The following is a 13,390-nucleotide window of genomic DNA, read 5'->3' on the forward strand; positions in this document are numbered from 1 at the left end:
GAGAGTGGGGAAGTTGCTAAACTTCCATTATGGACTTATTGTTTATGTTTGAGGGCAGTTTATGCTGAGTGTTTTTAATAAACTGCCAGAATTTCTATGAAGAGACTGTGTACGTGTGTTGCTGAAGCTACCTCACACCGCTGCAAGCGAGTGAAACCCCCACGTTGCAGGGCGCAACGTTACATATGGTGTCTCGAATGCGGGCATGCGGTCTGGTTGCTAGGGGCAACGCAGCCTGGTTGCTAGGGGCAACGGCCTAGGACATATTCCTGTGGATACGGACTGCTTGCGGTGGATCGGCGGGTCCACGAAAAATTTTTGAAGCGGTTTGCGGTGGATCGGCGGGTCCACGAACAGGGACAGCGCTCTCAAGCACCTGGTGGTGAATCAGCAGGTCGTTGGGGACCCGTGCTGCAGTGGCGAGAGTCCAGCGACTGGAGGTTCCAGGCCAGCCGGAATTGCAAGGCCCTGCTTGGTGAGCAGTGATACACCACAGGCTGGAGATCCTGGTTGTACGGGCGGTACAACCCGGAAAGGTTAGTGGTTCTCTAACCCCCCCTGTCTTTGACCACCGGGTATTACCCATTGGAGCGCCCCTCCTGTTCCTCTTTTCGTTGCAGCATGGAGGAGCTCCTGAACCAGCTGCTGCAGAGCCAGCAGCGCCAACGGCATGTGCCAGGAGGTCCAGTGACAGCAGTGGGGGCTGAAAGCCAAAAAGAGGGAATGGTCCCTGCGGACATTGTGGAGGAGCTGTACCAGTTCCTGGTCCGGGGACAGCAGGAGCTGTCTGTGTGTAGCGATGTCACAGCCATGGACCAGTTTGAGCATTCCCTTCAGGGGCCAGTATGGACACTGGGTGCCCAGGGAGACAAGGGCAAACGGTGTGAACTGGGGGCTAAGGACATTGCATGGAAACCGCAAAAGGGGGTGGTTGCCCATAAGGGGGTGGTTGCCCATAAGGGGGTGGTTGCCCATAAAGGGGTGGTTGCCCATAAGGGGGTGGAGTCCCATAAAGGGGTGGTTGCCCATAAGGGGATGGAGTCCCAGAAAGCGGTGGTCCCCCAAAAGGGTGCGGAGCATCCCAAATCCAAGGGTGAAGTGGCGCAGATGGACTGTAGCCAGGGACAACAGTGTTCATGCCACAAGTGTCCTGTTTGCAATATAGACCACCCATCCGACGAGAAGCCACGTCTGTGTTCCGTGGAAGTGGATGGGGAATCTGTAACAGGGGTCGTAGACTCAAGGAGCTTGGTGACTCTGGTGAGGGCCACCTCTGATGTCCACTTGATTCCTGGAAGGAAGATCCACGTTGGCTGCACCCACAGTAATGAGACAGAATACCCGGTCTCCAGAGTGGTCATTAAGACAGCCTGGGACAGTGGTTCTCATGATGTTGGTGTAGTCTCAGATTTACTGCACCCAATTATTATAGGTTGGGACTCTAAATTATTTGTGCACTTGTGGAAGCAGGGGGACGTATACGGTTGCTTGTGTAAGAGCCGGAACAGCCCAAAGGAAACCCCACCACATTGGGAGGTGAAAAGGGGTCCTTGTTGTGCAGTTATGTGTGGTAAGGAGGAGATAGCACCTCCTAAAATTGACTGTCCTAAGTTAGGGGTGACCAAAGAAAATGATGGACGGACCCAACTTAGTGACATAAGGACTAAGGGAATAACCGATAGTGTGACCGTTAAAAACGGGGTAGCTCCAGAAAGGGAGGCAGATATCTGGTTAAGTGGGGACATGATAGTCCAGGATACCAGGGGGAGTGATGATGACTCCAGTAAAGACACTGACTCTAGTAAGGTGACAAACGAGTACAGTGTGGTACAGATGGGCGAGAAGGGCAAAACTTCCTCCCGACGCCGAAGACGTAATAAGCGCCGAGAGGGGGCACAGTGTACGCCGTCTGAGGGTGCAGAGAAAGTGATATGCCTGGTTAATGAAAACATGGTGCTAGTAACACATGCTACGGAAGAGTCAGACAGTGATATCCTGCAAAAGAAAGAGGAATCAAAGACTGAACTGACACATTGTCACGACAGAAACCAGCAGGGTGAAATTGCAGGGGAGGAACCGACCAAAGACGTAATGGCGGTGTCTCCTATAATTTCCATGCATGAAGCTGGAGGTCTGTTGGATGATAGCACTGTACGAGATGACATCCTACAGAACAATATAGGAGAAGGAATCCAGGGCAGTGTTGGTGGAGTACAAATCCACAAAGGTTATGGTGAGCAGACTGGTAAGCTACCCAGTGGTGAAGTGATGAATGTTGAAAATGGTGCCAAGGTTCTAAGAAGAACAGAGTGCCGTGCTGAAGGGCGTAACACCCTGGTAGAAGGCGATGCTGTAAATGCCCAAGAGAAGGCAGAGGGTGACACTGCAGAGACCCAAGTGGAAGTTGGAGGGAATGCAGTGAAGTCCCAAGACACAGCAGGTGCTGTAAAAGCGGAAAGAGCCTCTGAGGAAGAGGTGAAGTCTGGACATGAGGTCTCATCAGAAGCTGAGAGCCTGACTGACTCAGTGGGTAAGACCAAGATCGCAGACAAGAAGATTGGCTCAGCTAAGAGCCTGAAACCCAAACGTTCTGAAGCTGAGATGGAAGAAGCCTCAGAAATAGTGTGTCGTAGACCAGAGAGGTCCGCAAGTGAAGACTCATTCAAGAGGATGAGCAAAGACCATCTGCAACAAGAGATACTTCTTAGGCAGGCTACTGAGAGTCGAGTAAGGGAGCTGGAGAAAGAAGTGGCTGAGCTCCGAAGTCGCTTGGCAGAGTACCAGTCCAAGTCCCAGGGAGCCTTGGAGCAGATGGAGCAGCGAGTGTCAATCCTGACCAAACATGTTGAAGCAGGGGAGGCCCAAAGAGAGCTGACTCTGGAAGCTAAACTTGACAAGCATGTGGCAGGGATGAATGAGACTTCTGTAGTCAAGTGCATGGTGGATATACCTAAGGACTTAAGAGAAGCGTGTGCCACCGAGTGCATGCATGACGAATTTAAGAGAGCTGTGGAAGCGTGTGAGGTCTACTGCACCCCAGGGGCTGAACAGTTAGTGATATTGTCCACCAGTGAAATTACTGGGCAGCGGGTGGCTATTCTAAAGGACATGCACTTCAGATGTGTTCGTATGAAGTGGCAGGTCCAACTGCAAAATGAGGAAGCCACTAGACAGCTAGAGTATAAAAGGAAAGCGCAGAGTCTGGCGGAAGATATTGTCCAAGTACCCCGGGCTCTGGTGGGGAGAGTCATTGGAAAAACCGGACGAGTCATGCAAGACATGGTGAATAAATCAGGATTGGTGAGATTAAGAATCCCTGCTGCTAATGAGAGCAAGATACCCAGGGAAGCTGGTATGGTTCCGTTTGTTTGTGTCGGGACTGTAGAGAGTCTTGGAAACATTCGAAGCCTTATTGAATATCGGGTACACCATGTACGTGACATGGAGCGGTTGTGGCAAGAAAACCTGAAAATTAAGGAGCAGCTTCGCCAACTGTGTGGGGGACAGCAGCCGTCTTCCACCCGTTGTTCAGGGGAAAGAAGTGGAAGATGGCGTGTCGGTCCAGTAGTTCAGACGCGCGATAAAAGGAATCGCCGACAGAGTGGTAACATACGATGTACTGTAGATAGTGGCCGCTATGAGCTTAGAGTGCCCGACAGTAGCCTTGGGGGTACTCGAGAAAGCCTAGGTTCGGACAAGACTGTAGGTTTGACTGGGGACATGTCTCTCTACTACGGTGACCCTGGGAGGGGGTCAGGGAGAGAACGGTCTGGAAATGGGACGTCCTTTAACCCTAGGTTGACCAGACAGGGTTTGGTGACAGTGTCGGGCGATGCCTCAGGGACTACTGTTCTTGGACGGCCCTCTCAACTGGTGGGGCATGGCAGCGGGGATGCCCTGTCTCGCGGCCCCAGGTCATTGGCAAGTGTTCTCCCCTACGGGTTTGAACAGAGGGGGAGGGTATGTGAGGTATCAACCGGCTGTATTACAAAGGGCCGGTATGTTTTGCAGAAGCGTGGGTGCTCTGCAATGTGAAGCTGGCTGGGACCTGTGGTTCCACAGGATTGCATTACATGCAGAGCCATGGAAGGGTGTGTGATGCTGATTACACACTCCTTACCACCTGTGGGTGTGGCTCCAGGGGTTAAAGCAATCCTGTCTCTGAACCTGGGAGAGGTGTGTCTAGGGCAGTCTAGTTAGAGACTAGCTCTAGACTTCCAGCGTGTATGCTGGGAGAGTGTGAGAGCAGAGCCGAGAGTTCTGCATGAAGTGTGTCTAGGGCAGTCTAGAGAGAGACTGGCTCTAGATGTCCAGTGTGTGGACTGGAAACAAGCGAGAGCCGGGAGCTCTGGGTGTATCAGCCTGCATGGAGGCTGATCACAAGGCTCTGATATTGAGTCTGAGGTGAGTGCAGCCAGGCCAGGGCTGTAGGGCCGAATCTCTCCTGGAGGAGAGACAGGCAGGGGTCTTCAGAGGGCCCTGGGTGCTGGAAGGAACCTTGGCTAAAGTTGTACGCTGGCAGGAGCCAGAGAGTGGGGAAGTTGCTAAACTTCCATTATGGACTTATTGTTTATGTTTGAGGGCAGTTTATGCTGAGTGTTTTTAATAAACTGCCAGAATTTCTATGAAGAGACTGTGTACGTGTGTTGCTGAAGCTACCTCACACCGCTGCAAGCGAGTGAAACCCCCACGTTGCAGGGCGCAACGTTACAATATATATATATAGATATTTACATATATATACACACACACATATATTATATATATATATATATATATATATATATATATATATATATATATATAATGCCGGACTACTATAACTAACTCGGTTCTACATCTTTTATATACATATAATGATGTAGAGCCGAGGTAATTATATTAGTCCGGCCCTCTAAAACCATCCCAATTTCTTATGTGGCCCCATGGAAAAATTAATTGCCCACCCCTGCTGTAAAGGATCTAGAAGAGAGTGGGTGGAAAGGTAGCGGGTGAGGTGAGAGTAGACCAGGCGCTCCAAGAGTTTGGAGACGAAGGAGAGATTGGAGACTGGTCTGTAGTTGCTTGTGCAGGACGGATCAAGGGAGGTTTTTTTTAACAATGAAGTAATGATAGAGTGTTTGACGGAGGAAGGGAAGATACCAGAGGAGAGAGATAGATTGAAGATTTTAGTTAGGTGAGTGGTGACAACCGGAGCGAGGGACTGGAGTAGAGGTGAGGGGAAGGGATCAGTAGGGCAAGTGGTAGGACGAGAAGAGGATAGGAGCCTGGAGACTTGCTCCTCTGTGACTGGGTCAAATGTGGAAAGTGAGCTGGATGGGATATGGGGAGGGATGGGATTCACAACACTTGGTGGCTGGGAGCTGATCTCTCGGTGGATGTTTTCTATTTTCTCTGTGAAATACGAGGCCAGGTCATCAGCATGAAGGTCTGTGATAGGGGTCTGTACTTTTGGACTGAGGAGGGAGTGAAAGGTGTCAAAGAGCTTCTTTGGATTGTTGGATAGTGAGCAAATAAGGGTGGTGAAGTAGGTCTGTTTGGCGAGGTGAAGGGAAGAGTTGTAGGTCCTAAACATGAACTTGTAATGGATGAAGTTTTCTGTTGTGCGGGTTTTCCGCCATAGGCGTTCGGCACTCCTGGAGCATCACTGGAGAAATAGTTTGGGATGTGAGCCAGGGCTGTTTTACTCTGTGTTTCGTCTTTCTGGAGGTGAGGGGCGCTACTTGGTCTAGGGTACTTTTGAGTGTGTCATTGTAGTGCTTTACAGCCAGATCAGGACAGGAAAGTGAGGAGATAGGGGACAGTGATGAGTGTAGAGATTCTGTAAGTGTCTAAGAGTCAATGGCCTGTAGGTTTCTCAATGTATGATAGGTGGGAGTGTGCTGGGGTGGGCGAGGGTTTGTGAGCATGAAGGAGAGGATGTTGTGGTCAGAGAGGGGAAGAGGTGAATAGTCAAAGTGAGAGATTGAGCAGAGGCTGATAAAGACCAGGTCAAGGGTGTTACCATCTTTATATGTCTCAGAGGATGAGAGCTGTGAGAGGCCAAGGGAGGTGGTAAGAGATAGAAGCTGGGATGCAGATGGAGAGGGGGAGCTGTTCATGGGTATGTTAAAGTTTCCTAGGATAAGGGTTGATAATTCTGAGGACATGAAGTGCGGTAGCCAGGCTGAAAAGTGGTCAAGGAACCGGGTGGGTGAGCCTGGGGACGGTATATGACAGCTACTCTGAGGGAGAGGGGATGGAAGAGTCTGATGGTGTGGACTTCAAAGGATGGGAATGAGAGTGATGGAGCTGGGGGGATGACCTGGAAGGTGCATTGTGGGGACAGGAGTAAACCAACTCCACCACCAAGTCTGTTTCCAGGTCTTGGTGAATGGGAAAAGTGTAAACCATCGTGAGAGATGGCAGCAGGGGAAGTAGTGTCAGAATCCTGAATCCAGGTTTCAGTGAGGGCTAGTAGGTTAAGAGAGTTATTGAGAAAGAGGTTGTTGATGTAAGGAAGCTTGTTACATACGGACTGTGGATTCCAGAGAGCACAATTACAAGAGGGAAGTGAGGGTGTACAACTAATATTAATAAGATTATCAGGGTTTCTATGGGAGGTGGGGGAGGGGGTAAAGTTAGCATGGGGAGGACCAGGATTCGGAGAGATATCACCTGAAAGAAGTAGGAGTAGAAGGAGAAAGATCAGATTGTTTTTGGACTTTTGGCATGGCTTTTTCTGCCAGACCCTGGAGCATGAAGGAGTGGCCTTATTAAGGTAAGTGAAAAGAGCGTGGGAGCTGTACATAGGAGAGGGGAGGAGAGAGGGACTGATGTGGATGAGTGGTGATGGAGGGGAGACAGGGTGGTGGAAGTGGACAGTAAAGGCACAAAGGATGATAGAAAAAGAAATAATAGTCATGGTGGAAACAGAAGGTGTCTATGAGTAGTTTACCTGACTTCTGCCCTGACTAACTGCCATTGAAATAACTGCCCAGCACTTAGCAACGATGGCACTATATAAGAGCCCGGTGGTGGTGGCCGCAGCTTATAGGCCAAACAAATGGTGACAGGTTCCCTTTAAGTGTGCAGGAGAGGAATCAGGGATCACACATAGAACTTAAGCACTACCCATAAATTACATCAGCAATGATAATATGTATATTTCCAGTACAGAATACATCACAGAAAAAACAATCAGGCTTCCCTCCCACCAACAGGTAAACTACTAATGCACTAAAGCAGAAGTCTCAAACTCGTCTGGGTATATGGACCACACATAGAAAAAAAATAATTTGGGAGGCCGGATGTTTTGTAGGGCAAAGTGACATTTTTAGTGATACCATATTTTTTTTATATACACCTTTGGATCACTTTTTTTTAACATGTTTTGCTTGATTATTTATTTATTTATTTTTAAATAGCATTCATCAAATGGGTTATGGTACAGTTTTATAATTTGAGTTGTTACAGATTTGGTGATAACAAACTTGCATTTTTTTTCTTTATTTTAGTTTATATAAACAAAAGCATTTTTAATGGCAAAACATTTTCATGCTATATAATGTGCCCTGCCTGGTCAAAATTCTGTAGTAATGTGCCCATCCTGTAGTAATTTCAACATCCTGTATTATTGTCCCCATCCCTGTCCCCATCCTGTACTAATGTGCCCATCCTGGTCTCCATACTATAGTAATTTCCCCATCCTGGTCTACATTCTGTAGTAATATCCCCATCCTTGTCCCCATCCTGTAGTAATGTGCCAGTCATTTTCCCATTGCCTTAATATGCCCATGGTGGTCCTCTTCTTGTAGTAATGTTCCATCATGTAGTAATGTCCCCTATAATGCCATTCTTCATATACACATAAAGAAAAAAGATTCCTCCCACCTGTCGTCCGTTCCCTCGATGTCCTCTTTTCTGGCTCTTGCAGCTCGCAGGCATGTTGACCCCTGCCAGTGGTAAAGGCTGACCAATCAGAGGCCAGCAGCTGACGTCTGTGTATGAGCTTGTCTTTGCACGGCGAATGTCAATACATTCAATTGAAGTAAAGTGATGGCGATGTCTACCCCCTGTATCGGGCCGCAATTGTTAGGGGTCTCCGTGCCTGTGGGTTGCAAGAAGCAGCTTCAGGAGCTGCTTGCAGCCCATAGGCCGTGTGTTTGAGACCCCTACACTAAAGAGTGAAGCAGACGCCCATGATAAAAACAGCAGCATCAGTGCAAAATACTGATGACACCACCACTAACATGTCTACCATTTATGGAGGGGGCGATTGTAAATGCACACTGATAAGGTTTGTATAAGGCACCAGTCACACAGATAGGTGTGATGCACAGTGTTTGGTTCACAGCCTATTAGATTATAGCACCTTATAACTGGTCACAGAAAAAAGCCAGCCTTACCCACACCAGGCCACAATACAGGATGCCCCTGACCTCCATGATAAAACCAGAAAACTATGTGAACGGTGTATGGAACCTCACCAGAGTGACATCAAAGCCCATATACCTTATAATAAGACCAGAATTTGTAATTTAAGTATATTATCAGTCAGCCTACATTGCTGAGGGAAAGCTTAGGTTTCCCCATGTGGAATTGTGGAGGTACAAACTGCAAATTCACAGTGAACTGTCAGCAGTAATACGTGATGGTTTTCTTAAGCAATAAATCCGTTACTTTCTGTGCTCCAAAATGTGCATAAGATTAGGGAGTGGGAAAATGCTCTCCAATGGGTACTTCAGCAGGAAATATGTCTCTGTCCAGGGAGTGGGACGTGGGATACAGGGACCAGCAAGCAACTTACATCTGAAATGGGGATGTTTTCATAAATTACTTATATGTTCATTGTCATTGTTACTAAATGCCATTTTTCTTACTTTACAGAATGTGTTGCAAAAAGAACACCAATAAAGGTTTTCATGAAAATTCAGAGGCCCTAAAAAATGACATCATATTAATGAACACAAAGTTATGATGCTCGGATCCTTTGTTGTAATCAGGGTATCTAATCATGTCTCTTGTTGACTGTACTGTGCCTTTAAGAAAGATTTCCAGTGACATCATATTTCATTTAAAGAACATCTCCATGTACAAGTATGTACAGTGTAGAGAAGAGGTGCGGAGCAACCAATGTCTCGTAATCCAGAGAACAGAGCCACAGTGACATGAAGCATTGCTGTCTTCCTATTTTCTCTATGTATTCCTTCAGTCACCGCTCAGGTGGACGTTGATATAGCATTTTTATCCAGTTTTTATGGTTTTTTTTATGTATGTAAATTAGCATTGTGTGATTTTTGGTAATAATTTCTGACATTATGGAATTCTGGTGATTGAGGTCATGTGAACATTCAGATCTTTTGGACCTGTGTTTACCTATTTTACTGAAGTGATACCAAACTACAGAATCCAGAGAGAGTGGAAGATCACAGTTTTCTTGACTCACACGGACTAAAAGATTAGGGTTTTCTACTATACAGCCTATATTAGGTTGCAACAAATTGGGACCAAAAATGAGTTCTGTTCATTGAACGATTATCTAACACTTTCTATATATAAATAAAACTTGGCAGCCATGTTTGTTGTCTATTTTCTTACATAAAGGGACTGAAAGTATTGGTTGAGGCTTTCTCAATCCTTCTGGGCAAGATGCTGTCTGGACGAAGGCAAACCTTCTAAGACTACATTCCCACTATGGGTATTTAAGAGTTTTTGATGTTGCAGATTTTCTGCAGCATTTCTGCAGCAATAAAAAATACAAGTGCCCTAATTTAGAACTAGGATACTTGTATTATTTTATTGAATTTTTCAGCGCGTTTTTATTGTGTTTTTGATGCTGTGGTTTTTGTCTCCTTTCACATGTCAAGTTTTGAATAAAGCTGCTTTGTTTATGAAGGTACATGTGTTGATTACATGTGTTTTTTGCGTTTCCACAGAGGTAATGCATTAAAAAAGCATATATGTTATATACCTACTGCTGATAAGTCTTTGTCTTTACCCAGAAGAAATGAGATAGCATGATGAAACTTTACATTTATTCCACATACTCTCCACTGATGTCAACACACTTCTTACATCGGTATTCCAAGCTCTGTAAGCCTAGCAAAAAGAAGGATTTCGGTTGTGCCTCAAACCACAGGCATCTGTAACAGCCATGGCATCAGAAATGGTGTGAAATTTGGTAACCTTGAGGTGTTTCTTCAGGTTTGGAAACAGATGATAGTCGGAGGGAGCTAGATCTGGTGAAAAAGGGGGATGGTCAACCAGCTGGAAGCCCAGCTTTGCCAGTTTTGCCATGGTCGCTTGTGCAGTGTGAGAGTAGGAGTTGTCTTGCAGGAAAAAGATTCCTTTGCACAGCTTGTTGCACCTTTTGGTCTTCTGCCTTCAATTGGTCCAAAAGTTCAACGTAATACCTTGCATTGATGGTGGAACCCTTTTCAAAGTAGTCCACTAGCAGAACACCTTCCTTATCCTACCAAGTACTATTCCAGAATTCGTCATGAATAATGAATATAATGCAAGTCAATGGGGAACCCGAGTATTTTGCTTGATAATTTTCCAGAAAAAATGCTTATTTTACTCATTGACTTGCATTAGATTTGTTATGCGTGATGATTACTGGTATAGTATTCGGTATTTGGATAGCAAAATCCAAACCCAAATATTTCACTATTCGCTCATCTCTAGCTAATAACACACTACGCTCTCATGGATTAAAATCCTCCAAGGAATGCAAAGTCATCCAACACATATCCAGGCCTGTTTGATTTTCGCCAATGACCATCTGAATGATCCAGAGGAGGCATGAGAGAAAGTCATGTGGTCAGAAGAGACCAAAATAGAACTTTTTGGTATCAACTCTACTTGCAGTATTTGAAGGAAGAAGAAGGATGAGTACAATGCAAGAATACCATCCCAACCATGAAGCATGGAGTTGGAAACATCATACTTTGGGTGTACTTTTCTGTAAAGGGGACAGGATGATTGCACCATATTGAAGGGAGGATGGATGGCCAATACATAAACTAAAAATCGCATTTTTTCATATAGCAGTAATGCAGTACCAGAGTTCCCTTATACATTGGTGTTTTTTTTAGTGTGCAGCTGTATGCATCTTATAATTAGCATGTATTTTAAACACAGAATACTCTTTGTCAGTGGTGGAGGCCTAGCAAAGCTATGCTGGAAGCCAGTTGACCGAGACTTCCCTCACTGCTCATGCTTAATCAGGGTCAGTGGAACTACAGAGGGATGAACACAGTGACAACTTTAGGATAAATAGAGCCTGGAGGGGGGGCAACTTTAGGGGTAGTACTGTATGTGCAAAATGGGACAGAATTAACAATGAGTTATATTGGCACAAATTAATATATGTGTATATTATTAGAAGACATTTTGTGCTCTGGAAACTAATGCTTAAGTACTGGTAGACTCGCTAAGTATGTTGATATTTTGTACTAGAAGCGGAGCTTCAGCTTTAGAATACTGTGTACAACTAGAGGTCCACATAGCATACCTTCAAAGTTACAGAGCCATATGGAGGAACAATTAGAGGCTAGTACCATGAGGAGGAAAACATGTTTACATGTGAAAAACCTTTTACAAAATCAGCTGCATAAAAAAGGACAATTAACAAAAAAGAAAACCGCACTTGTGGGACCACTGATGCGGCTATCTCAAGGCCGCTCCAGCACGTCCTTACAATGAAGAGGAGAAAATATGAGAGAATAGGACCAAAAGTGTGTATCAACATAATACCACCCAATACCAATTGGTTGCATGTAAAAATTACTGTTTATTAAATATAGAGGATTGGGATACCAAATAAGGATACAGTATAGCAATTCATATAAAGTGCAGGAGAACGAGGACAAGGGAAAATTGGCACAATATACCCTACATAATAATCAAAGTAAGTGGACCTATAGATAATAGCCTGACATATCAAAAGTGTATATCAAGTGCTGACATGCAGAATCCGACAGGGGGTTAAATGTAATAAAAAAAAGACCAGTTTGTCATCCATCTAAGGATATAAAAAGAGCCCAAAAGTTAGGTCATAATGATCCATCTATATAGATGGGAAGATAGATCCAAAGGAGGAAACAATTAACTCACCCATGTGGAAGGTCACTTCAGTTGGAGTTTAATTGGAGTGTACCCCAAAAAGGACAATGCTACTGAAGAGGATTGCCCAAACTGCTAATCACACTTGGCAGATCTTTTATTTTTTTTCTGAGCATTTTGAAAAATATTTTATTCCCTATACAACAATAATGGACCTATTTTAAATCTGACAGAGCCCAATAACTAATATTTATTTTTTACGAATCTGTATTCTTTTTTTTCATATATAAAAAAAGAGGAATATCAATGTTGCAATTCAAAATCCATCTAAACCAAACCAATCTTACGGAAGGAGAGAAGCAACAAAAAGAGAGACATATAACTGCTACAGTTTTCAAAGAATTTTGATAAAAACCAAACCCACTTTTTTTGTGTCTCCATGTCAGTAGGCCCCTCCTGGGTCTCCTGCCATATTATTTAATTTAATTCAAATGTTGACAGATAGTTCAAGCTGACACTCATTCACCCAGAACCTGCAGGACAGCTTGAATTTTTTGGACCTTGATTTGGGCTTCTTATCCACCATCTGGACTAGCCTGCGTTGCAAACATTTATCAAGTTTTCTATGCCGTCCACATCCAAGTAGATTAGCTACAGTGTCATGGGTTGTAAACTTCTTGAATATGTACTCCATGGTTAGAGGAACATCATGATCTCTGGAGATGGACTTGTAACCTTGAGATTGTTCATATTATTCAATAATTTTGGTTCTCAGACACTTCTTTTCTCCTCTTTCTGTTCTCCATGCTTAGTGTGGCACACACAGACACACAATGAAAAGATTGAGTCAACTTCTCCCCTTTTTATCTGATTGCAGGTGTGATCTTCATATTGCCCACACCTGTTACTTACCACAGGTGAGATTAAACAAGCAGCACATGTTTGAAACAAAGTTATTTACCCACAATTTTGGAAAGGTGCCAACAATTTTGTCCTGCCCGTTTTAGGGCTTTTGTGTGAAATTATGTCCAATTTGCCTCTTTTTCTAAGTTTTTTTGTGTTGTTCCAATACACACCAAGGAAATAAACATGTGTATAACAAAACATATGTAATTCCAATAATTTTCAGGGATAAATACTTCATTTTCTGGAACAATTTCAAGGGTGTCAGCATTTTCGGACAACACTGTATAATATGCCATATATCTGTGGTGGAGGCAGCAGAGCTAAGCATAATATAGTAGAGCTGTGTTGAAAGCCTGTGCTACTGTATTTTCCCTATTTATCCATCAGCCAACTTCAGAGAGGTGGGACTAGTCAGGAGCATAAAGGGGAAGTAGGG

General features: G+C 44.8%; 1 protein-coding gene across 1 annotated transcript in view; it reads left to right on the forward strand.

The window, feature by feature from the left end:
* The window catches only part of LOC142303290 (solute carrier family 22 member 4-like), a 133,784-nt gene extending 124,226 nt beyond the window's left edge, over window positions 1-9,558 (forward strand). The window contains exon 10 of the mRNA XM_075344538.1: window positions 8,869-9,558. Within this exon, the coding sequence (XP_075200653.1) occupies window positions 8,869-8,959 (91 nt within the window). The 3' untranslated portion in view covers window positions 8,960-9,558. The remainder of the gene's footprint in view (window positions 1-8,868) is intronic.
* The last annotated feature ends 3,832 nt before the right edge of the window (window positions 9,559-13,390 follow it).

The sequence above is a fragment of the Anomaloglossus baeobatrachus genome, chromosome 4, assembly GCF_048569485.1.
Source record: "Anomaloglossus baeobatrachus isolate aAnoBae1 chromosome 4, aAnoBae1.hap1, whole genome shotgun sequence".
In the NCBI taxonomy this organism is placed as follows: Eukaryota; Metazoa; Chordata; class Amphibia; order Anura; family Aromobatidae; genus Anomaloglossus; species Anomaloglossus baeobatrachus.